Raw genomic sequence first — 17,077 nt, 5'->3', positions numbered from 1 at the left:
TGGCCCTGGTAACCTCTATTTTGCTTTCTGTCTCTGTGAATTGGCCTATTCTAGGGCCCTTGTATAAGTAGAATCATATAATAGTTGTCCTTTTGTGTCTGGCTTGTATCACTTTTTTTTTTTTTTTTTTTTTTTTGTGCGGTACGCAGGCTTCTCACTGTTGTGGCCTCTCCCGCTGCGGAGCACAGGCTCCGGACGCACAGGCTCAGCGGCCATGGCTCACGGGCCCAGCGGCTCCGTGGCATGTGGGATCTTCCCGGACCGGGGCACGAACCCGCGTCCCCTGCATCGGCAGGCAGACTCTCAACCACTGTGCCACCAGGGAAGCCCTGGGTCACATTTTTAAAAGGCTGTTTGCCTCTTTAGTCTTAGAATTTTCTAATCCTACTACATTTTCCGGTAATATTTTTGTCATGGAGTATTTGTGACTAGAAGAGCGTAAGGGACTGTCTCAACAGTTAAGGAAGGGCACCCACCAAGGCACCAGCCCTGGGGACAGAAGCCATGGCTGCCCTGACCTCCTCCCTGGTTACCACTGTCCTGGCTTCCGTGAGCACGAGTTCTTACCACCTCAACAGGTGTTTTGCTTTTCTCTGGGTTTGAACTTCACATGAAAGGCAGTGCACAGTGTCCTTCTGTGACTGCTTCTCCCCTGGGGCCGTGTCCCCGTGATTCGCCGTGTGGTCACCGCGCGCCCATTTGCACGGCCTGGTCATGTCCTAGTGGCCACCTTTTCCTGTCCTTGGGCGCTCCGGTTATTTCCAGTTTGGAGCTACTGCTTGTGGGTCCCCAGGTGGAGACCATGGGTGCCCGTTTCTCCTGGGCGTGGACCTGGGCGTGAAATCACCACGTCATTGGGTTTGCGTGTCTCCGCTTTCCTGGATGACGGTAGATCATCTTCCGAAGTGGATTTATGCTCCCTCCGCTCCTCAGGGGTGTCAGAGGTGGGACTCCTGCCAGAGTCAAGGTCGTACTGTCTGGCTGGTGGGGCCTGGTGTCCTGACTCTGAGGGGCAGCCCGTGGGGATGCACCTGGGAGCCAGGCTGATCCCGGCCCGGGTCACCCACGAGGCTGGTGAGAGCCTGCCAGCCAGCCTGCAGCTGTCACAGTGGGAGGTGGCCTTCACCTCTCTGGCTACGGTGCTCGTGCCTAACCGGCAGGCAAAGAAGGCCATGCTCCCTCTGGCCGAGCGCAGGCAAAGTGAACAGAAATGGGGGAGTCCCTGAAAACCCAGAGCAGAGCAGGGAGGGGTTGCTGGACGCCGCTCCTGCCTCTTCTGGAGGGATTACTGTCCTGTCCATCCTTTTATCAGCCTGTCCGTCTGTAATTAAGTAATTAACTGAAGAGTAGTCACCAAACACCTTTTTGTGCCAGGGGTGGGGAGGTACTGCCTACTGAGCTCCTGTCCTTTGCCAGACACTGGCGTCTCCCCTCCCCACTTTGTGAAATGCGGGGGGAGGGGTGATTTGCCCATTTCAGCGGCGAGGGCACAGAGGCTTGAGGATGAGTGACTGGCTACGTCCCCCAGGCAGGGAGAGGTGCCCTGGCTGAACACCAGTGCTCACGGTGATGGGTCAGACACGCCCAGGCTCACCTCTGAGACTCGGTAGAAACTGCTATGTGGAGGTGATGTGTGTGCGTGTAAGTTCTTCTCCCTCCTTTTCCTAAGTCTGTGCCATTGGGCTGTGTATCTTAAACCCTTAGATCGCTATTTATACATCTGGGAGATCAAGGTAATTGACCGATTTCACGTTGTCCATGTGAGCTTTGCATGAGATGGTATACACCACGGGCCTGGGGTGTGCTCCACCCAGCCCCAGGGTTTATCAAGTACTAGGTCTGTGCTGGGCACTGGGGACCCTGAAATGACTGCGAACCGTTCTTGGCCCCTGAGACCCTGTCCCTCTGCTGTCTGAGGCTGGCATGTCCCTGGCAGTGACGTTGTATATGTACCAAGTGCTGCTGTGAATGAGGCTGGAGGAGGGGCTGTTTGTTCTGCCTGGGACGGAGGTGGATGCTGGCGGGACCACAGAGGATGGAGAGGCTGGGAGTGGTGTGCAGGCTGGCTTGTTAAGGCTGGGTAGTTAGGCAGGGTAGAGGAAGGGCGTTCCCATCTTGGCGCGGCATGTGCAAAGATACGGTGCACAGAGAAGCCTGCTGGCTGGTGGAATAAGTGCTGAGACGTGAGTCTGGGCTGTGCTGTGAGGGCCCCGATTGTCGCTCCAGGCAGGGGTGCTTTATCCTGCAGGGCAGTGGCCTTACAGTGGGGTCCGTGGGCCACAGGGATCCCCGCGATGACTCTGAGCTGGCGAAGGCCAGGGCATTATGAGCAAAACTAAGTAGGGTGCTGCAGTGAGGGTTGGGGTGCAGGTTAGTTTAGATTCAAAAGTCAGGGAGATCCTGCCTGAGGAGATGAGAGCCCCAAACAAGGGTAGCCCTGTAGAGAGTGGGGGTCGGGCAGGGCTCAGGGAAAGGGCAGAGGATTCCAGGCAGAAAGTACAGTGCGTGCAAAGGCCCTGGGGCAGGAAGAGCCTGAGGGGTTCAAGTGGAGAGAGTGAGTGAAAAAGGAGACGCGGTGGGGAGGTCGCAGGGCCATACCAGGTAGGTCTTGGTAAAGAAAGGGGGGACTCTGGGGGGCTGTAGGCCGTGGAGGGACACAGTGTGATTCGTACTTGTCAATGGTCATTCTGACGCCATCTGGAAGATGGACCAGAGGAGGACACAGGGGAGCAGGGTACCTCTCGGGCCCAAGAGATGGTGGCAGAGTGAGGGGCAAGGTGGTGACAGGGGTGACTTTGGAGGTGGCCCTGCAGGTGACGGATGGGAGGAGGGAGGTGAGGAGGAAGGAACGGGCCCAGGAGGGTCCTGAGGTTGGCACAGGGAAGACCAGGGGAGAGGTGGTCCAGGCAAAATCGGCTGCTGAACAGATTCAGGCTGTGGGATTGCCGGGGATACCCGGTGGTGGTCGCTTAGCCAGCTGTGTGTTTGCAGGAGACGGACATGAAGGAGGGCGGCCAGGTGAGGTCAGCCAGGCTGGGGCGTGGATGGGAGAAGAAGCCCTGGGGCTCAAACTCTGAGGGGTTAGAGAGAGACAGAGGCTGGGGCCTCGGAGGGGGTGGTCAGGGAGGGGGCCTCGGGGTGGGCCTCTGGACGAGCAGCAGGGGTACACACCTTGTGGGCTTTGCCCGGCCCCCTCTCGCACGCCTTGGACGGTACTGGGCAGTGCCGCCCTTGGCCCCTGTGTTGATTCCCACTCCCGCTCCAAGTGGGTGGCCTCCCCAGCATAAGGGGTCACGCCCCTGAGTTCCTTTGTTTGGAAAGAGGGGAAACCAGGATGGGAAAGGCCAGGAGAGAATGGAGGGCAGGCCGCCAAGCGCAGGCTGAAACCCGCATCTGCTCGGGAGGGGCAGGAAGGGAGCCCCATTCAGTCCACAGGGAAGTAGAGCCTCCTCAGGCTGGTGCTTAGATCTCAGAGAGGGCTTCCAGGATCGGCTGCATCAAGCTGCCCATGCAGACAGGAAGCTGAGGCCGGAGAGGAGAAATTAAGGCTCGGGACTTCTCACTCCCCGCCTGGTCTAGAGCGAGCCTAGCAGCGATACTCACCGTAATACCTGTGGGGATGAAAGTGCCTGGACTCACGCCTGGCTCGTGGCGAGCACCAGTGCGTTCCAGCCGTTACTGTTCCCCTGACAGGACACCCATCTCGTGTCATCTAGCTGAGACCCAGGGGCCTGTTGGAATCTCCTAATCTCTGTAAGGCAGTCTTAGAGAAGGCTTAGGGAGAAAAAGTTCAGTCCAGTAAAAGAAAGGACGTTCTGAGCTGAGCTATGCAGCAAGGGACAAGCTGCCTGAATGGAGCGAGATCCCCACCACCAGAGGTATTCAAACAAGGTGAGACCCCCATGTGCACGGAGTGTGATGAGAGAGGATTAAGCGTGGAATGGTGGCGTCACTCTCAGGGGCCACAGAGACTCAAGTCGCAACTCTGACGTTGTAGGGGAAGAAACAGACAAATGAAAAAGTAAGCTCTTAGATAAACACGAGGGTTTCACATAGTGATAAATGCTGTGTGGAGACTGGAAAGTGAGTGATGTGATCAGACTGGGGCTGTCTTTTGCCATACAGGTATTTTAGACTTTTATCCAGTCGGTTGTATTAAGGTTTTCCTTTTTGCTTGTGGATTTTATTTCTTTTTTTCCCCCAGCTTTATTGCGATGTAATTGACCTATAGTATTGTGTAAGTTTAAGGTGTACAATGTGATGCTTTGATATACACATGTGTAGTGAAATGATTATTACAGTAAAGTTAGTTCACACACCTGTCACCCCACACAGTTACCATTTTCTCTTGTTCTTGTTTGTGGCGAGAGCATTTAAGACCTACTCTCGTTGGAACTCTCAAGTCGTTAGCTATAAGCACTGTGCGGTGCGTTAGGTCCCGGAACTTACTTGTCTTGTGACTGGAAGTGTGTGCCCTTTGACCAACATCTGTCCGTTCCTCCAACCTGCTCTCCCCCAGTTCTTGGCAAACATTCTACTCTGTTTCTATGAGTTTGGCGTTTTTAGATTTCACATATAAGTGATGTTACAGAATTTGTCTTTCTCTGTCTGAGTTATTTCACTTAGCATAATGACCTTAAGGTCCATCCATGTTGTTGCAAAAGGCAAGATTTCCTTCCTTTTTATGGCTGAATAACATTCCATTGTGTGTGTGTGTGTGTGTGTGTGTGTGTGTGTACACCACATTTTCCTTATCCGTTCATCCATTGATGGATACTTAGGTTGTTTCCGTGTCTTGGCTACAGTGAATAATTTGATGAACATGGGGAGGCAGATATCTTTTTAAGATAGTATTTTCATTTTCTTCAGATAAATACCCAGAAGTGGGATTGCTGGATCGTATGATAGTTCTAGTTTTAATTTTTTTGAGGAGCCTCCGTAACGTTTTCTATAGTGGCTGCACCAATTTACATTCCCATCAACAGTGCACAAGGGTTCCCTTTTTCCTACATCTTCACCAACGCTTACTATCTCTTGTCTTTTTGATAGTAGCCATTCTAACAGGTGTGAGGTGATATCTCTTTGTGGTTTTGATTTACATTTCTCTGATGATTAGTGATGTTGAGCACCTTTTCACATACCTGTTGGCCATTTATGTCTTTGGGAAAATGTCTCTTTTGGTCCTTTGCCCATTTTTATATATATATTTATATATATATATATATATATTTTTTTTTGCTATTGAGTTTTATGAGTTCCTTATATGTTTTGTATGTTAACCCCCTTATCAGATACATGGTTTGAAAATATTTTCTCCCATTCCGTAAATTGTCGTTTAATTTTATTGTTTCTTTTGCCGTACAGAAGCTTTTAAGTTTGAGGTAGTCCCACCTGTTGATTTTTGCTTTCATTGCTTGTGTTTTTGGTATCATTACCAAAAATTTGTTGTGAAGACCAGTGTTAAGAATCTTTCCCCCTATGATTTCTTCTAGGAGTTGTATGGTTTCAGTAATTCATTTTGAGTTGATATTTGTATATGGTGTGAGACAAGAGTACAGCATCATTCTTTGGTGGATTTTATTTCTGAAGAAGTCTCTCTTTATCCTAAAATTATTTTCCTTGGTTTTCTTCTAGTATTGACTTTATAGATTTGGAATTTATTTTTGTGTGTGATGTGTGGTAGAGCCCATCATCAGATAGTCAATCCTTTCCCCATTGAGTGTGAATGCCACTCTCATTGTATACTAAATTCTCATATGCACATCATCCTGTTTCTGAATTTTATTCTGTTCCGTTGATCTCCTTATCTTTTTAATTATTAAAACTTTAAAGGGTGCTCTCTTCTTTTCTTTTTGGAAATTTTCTCAGGTATTTTTAGACATTTCCTAGTTGGGATGAATTTTAGAATCAACTTGACAAATTTCATGACTAATTATTTTGGGACTCTGGGATTCCACCTAAGCTGTAGGTTAAATAAAGGAAAATTGACATCTTTACGGTATTGAATCTTTCCATCTAGACACATGGTATATATTTCTAACGAAGTAAACTGTTATATATCTATGAGACGTTTTTTTTTCTTCATGCAGATTTAGTGTGTTTACATAGATTGATTTCCAGGTTTATTTCTTTTTTCAGTGGGATTTTTTTGTCTTACCTTTTCTATTTAATTGTTGCTGGTGTATAGGACAGCCACTAATTTGTGTATGTTGATTTTGTTTTTTGCCACCATATGATAATAATAAATTAGTATTCATTTAAGTACGGTGTTAATATTGACTCCTTTGGATTTTCTAGAAAGATGAACTCGTAACATCTGCAAATAATGACTGTCGTCTCTTCTTTTCTAATACTCCTGCTGCTGCTTTTTTTCTTGCTTTATTGCATCTGCTAGCCTCTCTAGGACACTGTTAAACAGTAGTGTCAGTAGGTACTTTTGTCATATTTCTGACTTCAGTGTGGTGTGTGTCTAATGTTTCACCACTGGCCGTGATGTTGCTACTTGTTTCTGGTAGACACTGGTTATCAAGAATTTTTTTTTTCCTCCTGGTGCCTCAGAACAGCCTTCAGGTTGATACTGAAGCTTATTTCCCCAGTTTTTAGAAGGAAAATTGAAACTCAGAAGCGCTCAATGACTTGAAACGCCCACTAAGCCGGTGGAGAGGATGATTCTTAGTGAGCTCTTTCTGTTCCTAGAATCTTGCAATAGCTGACATTTCTTGGTGCATTTCTTCCTCCGCCCTGCCAGCTTATGTGAACTGCTCAAGGACATTTAGAGATCCTTGTAGGCTTCAGCGGCTGTGCAGCTGTAGGTCCTCATAACAGAGCAGGACACTGAGTCTCTAGGGAGGAGAAATGGCTATACATGGTAGTACTAAGGTGTGGACCCAGGTTCAGAGTTATTCTGTGACACCCTGGTGTCCTCAGCACGTATGTAGGTGTCCGAGATGGGCTTCATCTTTGAATGGCGTTTATTTTCAGACCTCGGAGGCGAATGGCTGCATTAATTGCATTCCTTATTTCCTGGTTCCTTATCATCTTAGCAAGACTCTCTTTTTTTTAATTGATGTATTTATTCCCTTTTATCTTCTTTCCCCATTGACATTTCTCCCTCCGCTTACTCTAGGCAACCGTTCTCTTCAATCCGTGTGGGTTTCTTTTTTTTTTTTTTTTGCTTTTATGTGTTTATGCAAATGTGTACTGTAATTTTGCACACAATCTTTTCAATTCACGTAATGGATCTCACTTGGCTTTTTCCTGTTTCCCCTCAGTGCTCTGTCCTTTGCTGCTCTGTGTTGCTGTGTGTACGTGTGTCCAGCTTCATGATGTGGTGTGTCCTTCTCGTCTGCCATTTCTGACATCTGTGGAGTCCTCCGTGGAGGACGTCCCCATGTTCTATTCATACTCCTCCAGTGATGGACAGTCCAGGCTCCCTCCCACCCACTTCCATAAATCACACTGAAGTGAGCTTGTACTGGTTACATATGGGTCCGGGAAACAACTTCCCTGCAATACACACCCCGGAGCAGAACGACTGGGTCCTGGATGATGCCTGTGTTTAATTGTGTAAGAGGTGCTGGGTCTCCCTCCAGACTGGCTGCTCTAGTCGCCACTCCCACACCCCAGGGCATGAGGGTTCGCACCTGTGCCTGGCATGTATCACTCTTTCTCATTTTTCCGGTTTCATAGGTGTTTTACTTTGGGGTTGGTTTTTTGCATGTTAATTTTCAGAAGGTTACTGTATTTCTCAATAGCAATTTTTTGTCAGTTTTAGAACATTCCAAAAACATCTCTTAACCTGTCAGCAGTCTGTTATATTTCTCCACAGAGTTCTTTGTTATACAGAGAATTTTAATTTTGAGATAGGAAAATTCATCCGTTTTTTAGCCTGTGGTCTGTGCCTTTGAGTTTTAAGACATTCTCCCAACCCCCGACTCCTGCCCTCCCCGGTCACAGATATTTTCCCCAGGAGCTTTCCTCGATGCTGTTGCCATTTCTTATGTCTTGTCCTGTCTTGGTGTCTTATCTGGTCCCTTGGAAGCAGAGCCTGAGCTGGGGGTTCTTGTGCACGTGGTTCATTTGGAGAAACTGCCCAGGGCGGGGGGCAGGGAAGGAGCTGGTGATGGTCCTGGCCCCACGGAGAGCTCTGGAGCGGGCGTGGCCGCACAGGGCTGTCTCCTTGGAGACGGGCTTGGCCCTTGAAGCCCCACTACTCAGTGATTGGCCATCCTCCTCCCGGCCCTCTCCCCCTGGGTGGACTTACCCTCCCAGGCAGCTCTGCAGAGAAGCCTGTGCTTGTGAGCTGCTGGTGGCAACAGGCCCAGGCAGCGGGTGAGTGAGTTCCCAGCCCAGTAATGCATGGGGATCTGGCCCAGCAGCAGCAGCATGGACTACACCCGCTGGGCCTAGACACCTGGGAACCGGGCACCTCCTCCAGCCGGTGACTCTGCCTGTGTTACCACCCACAGTGTCCACGAAGGACCTGATCGAGACGTGCTGTGCGGCAGGGCAGCAGTGGGCCATTGACAACGATGAGTGCCTGGACATCCCCGAGAGCGGTGCTGAGAGTGATGTGTGCAGGTAGGGTGGGCGCCGGCTCCATGTCCCTGTGTCCTCCTCCCCACCCCGGGCCCCGCACTGCCAGGTGAGCACCACTCCACCTGCGTCCAGGTGCCCGCAGGTGGCTGGATGTGGCTGCCTGGCTGGCTGGCCGGGCTCTCTCCGGGTGTGGGGAGCCCGAGACTTGCCCCAGGAGTGAACTAACAGTGCAGACTTGTCGCCGGCCCGGTGAGCACGGTCGGAAGAGCACACGTTGGGACCGCTGTCACCTGGGGACGGCCAGCTGCTTCTCTTACCAGGTGCTGCGTTGCTGCTGGGTGGTGCTCAGCCCACTGGAATTTCCTACCTCAGCCTTGAGCCGGGCCCAGCCGCTCCGCGGCATGTGGGATCCTTCTGTATCGGGGCACGAACCCGTGTCCCCTGCATCGGCAGGCGGACTCTCAACCACTGCGCCACCAGGGAAGCCCGTCAGCCCTCTTTCTTTCCCCACTTTGCTACCCTGGGGTCTCAGGAAGGCTGGCCTCTCCCTGTGCTCTGCTGTGTGCGCTGACTGCTTCTTCTGATGACAGTGTTCTCAGCAAAGGAAGCAGTTATACCCACGCCCTCCTTGTGCCAGGCCTGGGTGACATCCTGCTCAGCCATTCACCCCTTCTTTATTCCAGGGATGCCATCTTGTCCAGCCTACTCCTCTTTCCAGATAAGGAAGATAAGGTTCAGAGAGGTGATGTGATTCACTCAAAGCCACACAGCTCGTTGGGAGCTTGGCCAGGATTAGACTCCATGTTTCCTATTGTCCCGCCCACAATGCCTCCGTTAGAAACATTTAAATTCTAGCCTTGTCCCTTTCCTTTCCCTTTGGTCATCCCACCAGTTTGGGCTGCCTAGGAGTTAGAGCATGCAGCATTCAGGAGGCTTGAAGTAGTGCGTGCTTGTATCCCTCTTGTGGTGGGAGACTCACTGCTTCCTAGCCAGCCAGGTCCATCACCAGATGGCCCTTGCTGGGACACGCCCTTCCTCAGGTGAGGCCGAACCCCTCCTCAGGTGGGACTGAAGCCCACCTTTTCATCTCCCTGTTTTGTGTGCTGGCCCATCAGCTGTCTCTGCCCGGGGCAGCCCTACAGTTATTGGAGGCCTGACCAGGGACCCTGGCGGTCCCAGGCCGACCGCCCAGCCCTTCCTGAGATTGGGTCTCCCTTTCCTTCTCAGCCTTGTTGGGGGGCTTGGAGTACGGACCCCCTCCCTCATCTGGTCAGGGACACAGAGCCCAGTGGGACCCAGGCCTGAGTCGTCTTAGTTAAGCTGAGAACAAAACCCATGTCACTTGGTGAGGATGTGCTGGCCTTGCCGATGCCCTGGCGCCAGCAGGGGCCCCACCCGCGGTGGGCCGTGGCGGGGTCTTCTCTTCCCTGAGCTGCAGCCTCCTGTGTGAAACAGGGCCTGCGGTCCCTCCTGGCGGGTTCCCTGGGAGGATGGGGCACTTGGTGGGGCTGAGGCACACCTCTGTTGCAGGACGGCCCAGAAGCACTGCTGTGTGTCCTACTTGAAGGAGAAGAGCTGCATGGCCGGTGTCATGGGGGCCAAGGAGGGCGCGGCGTGCGGGGATGAGGACAGCGACACCTGCGGTGTCTCCCTGTACAAGGCAAGCCTGCCCTGGGGCGTGTGTGGCCTGAGCCTGAAGGTCCTTGAGGGCCGAGGGGGTGGGCCGCCCTGTGGGGCTCCTCTGAGGGGAGGATGCTCACGCCTGGGGGCAGGGGAGCTCTGCATCTGCATAGAAAACATCACCAGTTATCATACGGACCAATTCATTCGGGAAATACTGTTTGAACACCAGTCTGTGGTGGCCCTGTTTTAGGCGTTAAGAACGCAGAAGTGAATAACACAAAACTCCCTTCCCTCACGGGGCTTTCTTTTTCTTTGGTCTTTTTGTAACTGGCATTTCAACTGAGTGTGATGTCCCCAAGGTTCATCCATGTTGTTGCATGTGGCAGAACTTCCTTCCTTGTAAGGCTGAGTAATATTCTGTGTCTGGAGAGACCACATTTTGTTTATCCATCATCTGTCAATGGGCACGTGGGTTGATTCTTCCTCTTGGCTACTGTGAATATTGCTGCTGCGAACGTGGGTGTAAGAGAGCCCCTCTCTAGAGGACAAACGGTACGTCCACTTACATCACATTGGCTAGAACTTAGTCTGGCGGCTGCCTAGCTGCAAGGAAGGCTGGGAAATTTAGTCCTTATTCTGGAGAGGTCGTGTGCCCACTGCAAATGTGGAAGGAGGGAAAACGGACTTTGGGGGCTAACAGCTGGCTGTCTGTGCTGTAGAGGATGAGGGCAAACTTGGAACAGTTTCAGGAAGTATCACAGAAGGATGTTGTGTTTGGGGGAGAGAAAGGGACGGAGTTGAAGAAACCACAAGCCTGGATGACGGTTGAGGGACCTCTGGAGGAGGGCACCATCTGGCAGAGTCTTTTGACATCGAATTTTGTCTCATTGGGGTCAATTTTTCCTAAAAAATAACTGATATTAGCGAAAGGACCTTGGTGACTGGCGAGTTTAGAATTCCATTTGTGTTTATGTTTGACCCTGGACCAGTCCTTTTTCCTCATCGTCAGCTTCTCCATCTATAAAATGGGGATAATAGTTCATGTCTTTCGGGGTGTTTGTGAGGATCAGAGGTAATGCAAACTGTTTACCAAGTATGTGGATATGTTCACTAAGTGGAATGTTCACCACTGGGAGATGCGGTCTGGAGTATCAGTGAGCTACTGCTGTGTAACAGACCATCCCAAACCTAGTGGCTGATGACCGGCTCAGGTCACGAGTCAGGGTAGTTGTGCTGACCTGGGCCACGCCCAGCTGACCTTGGCTGCCACCAGCTAATGGTTCTGCTGGCACTAGATCTAGGATGGCTGTAGCTGGGATGACACTTCCCTGTTCCATGTGGTCTCAACCTCCAGCAGGCTAGCCTGGGCTTGTTTAGGTAGTGGCTGAGCAGGGTTCCAACATGGGGAATAGATGTGTGCAAGGCCCTTTGAGGCCTGGGCTCAGAAGAGGCGCACTGTCACTTCTGTCTCCTCCTGTTGGCCGAAGCAAGTCATGAGGCACAGTCAAGAGGTTGGGAAATGCACCCTGTCTTTCGACAGGACTGCAGAGACAGAGGACACAGTGAAGAGTGAACAACTGGGGCTGTTATTGTAATCAGTCTACCACAGTAGTTTAAACGAATCAAAGACTTTATTTTTGGAGGCATGCAGTCTGGGACAGGGGTGAATCTGTGTAATATCTTCAGGCACCCAGGCTTCTGTATTTCTGCTCGATCATCTTTAGCTTGTAGTTTCCATCTTTAAGGTCACCTCATGACCCCAAATAGCTGCTAGAGCTCCAGCCATCACATCTGTTCCAAAAAGGAGGAAGGGGGAGAGCAAAAAAGATGTACTTTCAAGTTGAGTCAGCCCTGGTTAAAAGCTCTCCTGAAAGCTTCACCCAGTGTCTCTTATCTGTAACTTTAAGGGAAGTGCTGCCTTTTAGGTGGCCTGAATAGATTTGCAGTCTGCTGGTAAATATGGGAGCAGTTAATTGGTGTGGCTGTGTGTTAACTTGTAGTTCTTTTCATAAGAGGCCATTTATGAATTATTGCAAAAAACTTGCACTAGCTGAGCCAGACATGGGAAATGGGGACAGATGACACCTTTGCCCCCGGAGAGCACATCCCGGGCACAATGTGGAGACGAGGGTGAATTTGCTCCCATTTGTCAGCCCCTCCCCAGAGCCTGGGGCTCCAGCGTGAGTCCCACAGGCTCACAGGCCATGCGGAAGGCCCTGAGCGGCCGGGCTGGGCAGTGACGGCTCTTCTCTCTCCAGCAATGCTGTGACTGCTGCGGCCTGGGGCTCCGCGTGCGGGCCGAGGGCCAGTCGTGTGAGTCCAACCCCAACCTCGGCTACCCCTGCAACCACGTCATGCTCTCCTGCTGTGAGGGCGAAGACCCCCTCATCGTGCCCGAGGTCCGCCGGCCTCCAGAGCCTGAGGCTGTACCACGGAGAGGTGCGTGCTGCTCCCCAGGCCAGGCATATGGGCCAGCTGGCCGACGGGGGAGAACTGCTGGGGCTTCTAGGCAAGGCTGGGGGTCCTCTGGCCTTCTGTGGGGACCTTGGTCACCTTCATCTGTGGTTCAAGGCACGAGTTCCGCTCTGGACAGAGTTCTTCTGTGGCCTCCCATGATGGGCTCCTGTTATTTTCGAGATGGTGGTCTCATTCAGTTTTCTACTTATCATCTGCTCTGCCCAGCTAGTACCACCCATCTCCCTCCACTCTCCACCCACCCACCCTCCTGTTTCTTTGTTCACCTACACATCCATACTTCTTCCTCCCCATCCACCCATCCATTTCACACATCCCCCTCCCATCCTCTGGTCCATCACTGCACCACTCATTCCCCCATCCTCTCATCCATCTATTCACACATCCGTCCACCCCTCCATCCACCTCCACACCCAACCCTCCATCCACCCCCCCACCCCTCCGTCCCGTCCATCCGTCCGCCTACCCACGCACGCCCCTCTATCCACCCCTCCGTCCACCCACCCCTCTGTCCACCTCTCTATCCACCCTCCATCCATCCACCATCCACCCATCTATTCTTCCTTCTGTCTACCCACCCATCCACTTACCCATCCACCCACCCCTCCATTCATCCATCCTCCAACCTTCATCCGTCCATCCATCCACCCATCCACCCACCCATCCGTCCTGCATCGTGCTGTCTCAGCTGAGCACACAGAAGGTTCTGGTGAAGACCTGATCTGGTTTCCTGAGGGCCTGTGGTCCCAACCACTTGCTGGGGCCAGCCTGGGTCTCATCATGAGCATGGACCCCTGCCCCAGTTTCAGAGGCGGAGTTGACAAGCCGGGAGGCCCTGTCGCTGGGCACAGAGACTGAGCTGCCCAACAGCCTGCCCGGTGACGACCAGGATGAGTGCCTGCTCCTCCCGGGGGAGCTGTGCCAACACCTGTGTATCAACACCGTGGGCTCCTACCACTGTGCCTGCTTTCCTGGCTTCTCGCTGCAGGACGATGGCCGCACCTGCCGCCCAGGTGAGGGCACGGACGGTCGGGGCAGGTGCGGGGGCGGGGCTGATCTTGACCGCAGAGCATGGTGTTCCTCGGGTGGGGACCGTGGGGGACTTCGCCTCCCGCCACCCCACACTGTGGAACCCGCCGGCGCCGAGGGTCCCCAGCGATGGGTTTGTGAGGCCAGGCAGACGGGCTCCCTCCTGGGACTCCGTCTGCAGGGCAGCCCCAGCGGCCCACCCTGGATTCAAGTGCAGGGCCAGGACCTGGGCCACCGAGGCCCCCGCCTACCTAGCCACGTCCCCAGTACTGGGCCCGCGGTGGTCAGGCTCCGGCACCTGGTCTGGGAGGACTCTCCCTGCCAGCTTCCCGGGGTAGATTCATTTGAGGCCACAGACGGGTCCTCCTCCACCCTCCCTGCCCCGATTAGCTGTGAGACGGATCTGGCCTGAGGTGCGTCCCTCCCTGAACCTCAGTTTCCTCTCCCGTGGGGTGGATGGGGGTGGGTAAAATGAGCCGCCCCCCGACCTCGAGAGCCCGGCATGGCGCCTGTTAGGGCCCGAGGCTGCCTGAAGACGCGAGACCCCCCTCCTGTCTGCTCTGTCCGTGACAGACGGTGACCGCCCCAAGCCGGAGGCCGCCGAGGAGTCAGCGCTGAGGCCCGAATCCTCCCAGGTGGTCCCCAACACCATCGCGCTGCCCGTGCCGCAGCCCAACACCTGCAAAGGTAAGCTGGGCAGGCGGGGAGCCCTCGGGGCTGGGCGTGTGCGGGGTGGCCCCACCGGGGTGTGCTGCTTCTCGGGCTCGGGGGGTCGGTTGGCCTCGCCGTCAGAGGTTGGGTGAGGAGCTGTGAGAGGTGAGAATGGGGGGCGCAGCCTGGGGCAGGCGTGGGTGACCCCAGCATGGCCCATCAGCCGCTTTCAGCCTCGCTTTCTGTAAAGCAGAGAGTACCATCCCTGCTCGCCCAGGCATTATGGAGCCCGCGTTCAGATACGCGCGGGCGTTCTCTGCGACCTTCCCGTCCTCCCCTCTGTCCTCCTGCCTCCTCCTCACCCGCATCCCTGTTACTTGAGGGAGGGGTGTGTTGGGGCAGGTCCCAGACACCAGCCGGTGTGTGAGCGGGTTGAAGGGGTGACCTCGTGAAAGGGGCAGGAGTGGGGTGCCCTGTAGGCCGGAGCCGCGTGGTCTCTGACTTCCGTGCGGTTTCCTCGCAGACAACGGGCCCTGCAAGCAGGTGTGCAGCGTGGTCGGGGACACCGCCATGTGCTCCTGCTTCCCCGGCTATGCCATCATGGCGGACGGCGTGTCCTGTGAAGGTGAGTCCCCCCTGCCGTGGGCCCTGCACACCTGAGTGGGCCCGGAGTGGGGGAGGTGTTCCAGGGCCAAACCTCGCTGTGCTGGTGAGCGGGGAGCAGGTGTGGCTGCCATGACGACCAGCTGAAACAGCTGCGTCCACCCACATCACGTGCCAGGTGTGCGTGCAGCCCAGGTGGGCACACGGGCTGGCCGCGGCCCCGCCACTCCCTGGAGCAGGCCTCCGCAAACTTCAGTGTGCAACACAGGATCCTGAGAAGTCCACATGGCCCCAGGGGTCTGACCTAGTAGGTCTTGGAGCCGGGGAGGCCCGAGACTCCTGGGTCACGCTCTGACTAGCTCTGTCCTCGAGGGTCACCCCATCTGAGTGGCCTGACTGGGTTTGTGACCGCCTTGCTCCCGTCCCAGCCACGGGTGGAACCGATAGAGGGCAGTGCCTGCCCTGTCGTCCTGCGGCAGGACATCGCTCCGGCTGGCCTCCATGGGGAACAAGGCTGGGGAGAGGCAGCCCCAGCTGAGGGCACATTCTCAGTTCTGAAACCAAGGAGGGACGGTGGATGTTGGTGACTCTGCCTTCACAGAAGGGCCGAAGAGGGTTTAAAAGCACAGGCCTCCCTTGCTTACGAACCCGCTCAGTCTGGGTCTTGTCCCGATGGGGTCTCTGCGGGCTGGGACCTCCCCCTGTGAACTGGGGGGCATCGGATCCGACACCTGCTGGGGTGGTTCCCACAGTGAATGACACCTTGCGCACCTCCTCGTGTGTGGAGACAGGGCAGTCAGACAGCGTGCAGATGGTCTAGGAAATGCTTTAGTTTCAGGTTCAAGTTCAGGAGACATGAACCTGGTTTGGGTCCATGGGTAACAGGGTTAAGTCTGCCTGGGAAGAGACCCACATCCCTGTCAGAAGCCGAAACCCACCTCTAGCCGATTGCCCAGGACTGTTCTGGTGTGGATGAAAACCATCCTCATGCCCAGAGAGGACAGGACACTTGCCCAGAGCACACAGCATGGTGGTGACTGACAGGCCTTCCTCTCAGATGTTGGGGGCAGATCTGGCTTTGCTTCTCATCTCCCAGGGCCTGAAGACATGAGGACTGTATCTCTTCTGGGTTGGGACTCCTTCAGGCCATGGGCCCGTGTCCCTATCCCTCCAGGCCTCCCTTTCTCTCTGCAGCGCCCCCAGTGGTAGAGGCTGTGGGGTCCAGGCCAGAGGATGCAGAGGGCGTTTTGTGGGTGTCGCCTGCCCCGCAGGGGAGTCCTGCAGATGACATTTTATCATCTGTTTAAAATAATCAAACAAGTTACCAGCAGTGGCAGCTCAAGAATTTTTTTTTAATGTCCAAATTTCAGGATTTTCTTGAAACTTTGTAACATCTGTCCACAAGGAGCCCACAGCCTTGGTCTCCCTTTCGACAGAGCACAGGCTCCGCAGTGCCCTAGAGCCCCCTTGGCCCCTTCTCCTGTTTATGTCTCCAGCCTGGCCCCCTAAGCACTTAGGTTTGCAACTCCTGCCATTGTGTGGCTCCTGTGGCTGCCCGTGGAGGTAGAGGGTCTCCAGAGCATGGGTGGGAGATGGCCTCTGGTCCCACCCGCTGTGTGACCCCGGACAGGCTGTCTACCCTCTCTGAGCTTCTTTGCCACCTGTCTCTGCTAGGGCTCCTGCTCTGACATCTTTCAACTGGACAAACTCAGACTTGGGCCCAAAGCCCAGAGGGACCACTGATGGGCTGGGAGGTCCTGGGCAGGTCCCTGCCCGTCTGGGTCTCAGTTTCCCCATCTGTCACTGGAGGCTCCATGTCACTGGGGGCCACGCTTCTCTAACGGCCCTTCTGTTTTTCCTCCCGCGGCCGTCACTAGACCAAGACGAGTGCCTGCTGGGCACTCACGATTGTAGCTGGCGACAGTTCTGTGTGAACACCCTGGGATCCTTCTACTGTGTCAACCACACAGTGCTCTGTGCGGAGGGCTTTATCCTCAATGCACACAGGAAGTGCGTGGGTAAGCCAGAGCCCCGCTTGCCGCCACCGTCACGGCTCCCTGCCCCGCTCCACGCCAAGCCCGCCACACTGCAGCCACATGCTAAAGGGCCTGCCCTTTGCATATGAGCTCTCAGCACGGCCCGCCACCCCATGCTCCAT

The 17,077-nt window shown here is 54.1% G+C and overlaps 1 protein-coding gene across 2 annotated transcripts in view; it reads left to right on the top strand.

Moving 5' to 3' along the window:
* Positions 1-17,077, top strand: part of FBLN2 (fibulin 2) — a 74,646-nt gene that overhangs the window by 43,304 nt on the left and 14,265 nt on the right. Inside the window, exons 3-9 of one of the 2 annotated variants that reach the window (XM_082663798.1) lie at positions 8,469-8,580; positions 10,069-10,198; positions 12,420-12,600; positions 13,440-13,649; positions 14,239-14,352; positions 14,840-14,941; positions 16,797-16,937. In XM_082663798.1, the coding sequence (XP_082519924.1) occupies positions 8,469-8,580; positions 10,069-10,198; positions 12,420-12,600; positions 13,440-13,649; positions 14,239-14,352; positions 14,840-14,941; positions 16,797-16,937 (990 nt within the window). The remainder of the gene's footprint in view (positions 1-8,468; positions 8,581-10,068; positions 10,199-12,419; positions 12,601-13,439; positions 13,650-14,238; positions 14,353-14,839; positions 14,942-16,796; positions 16,938-17,077) is intronic. The other variant, XM_082663799.1, reaches the window with a different exon arrangement.

The sequence above is a fragment of the Grampus griseus genome (assembly GCF_964374135.1).
Source record: "Grampus griseus genome assembly, chromosome: 10".
NCBI lineage: Eukaryota > Metazoa > Chordata > Mammalia > Artiodactyla > Delphinidae > Grampus > Grampus griseus.
The sequence above is the reverse complement of the archived record's forward strand: the minus strand, read 5'-3'. Positions and strand labels throughout refer to the sequence as shown.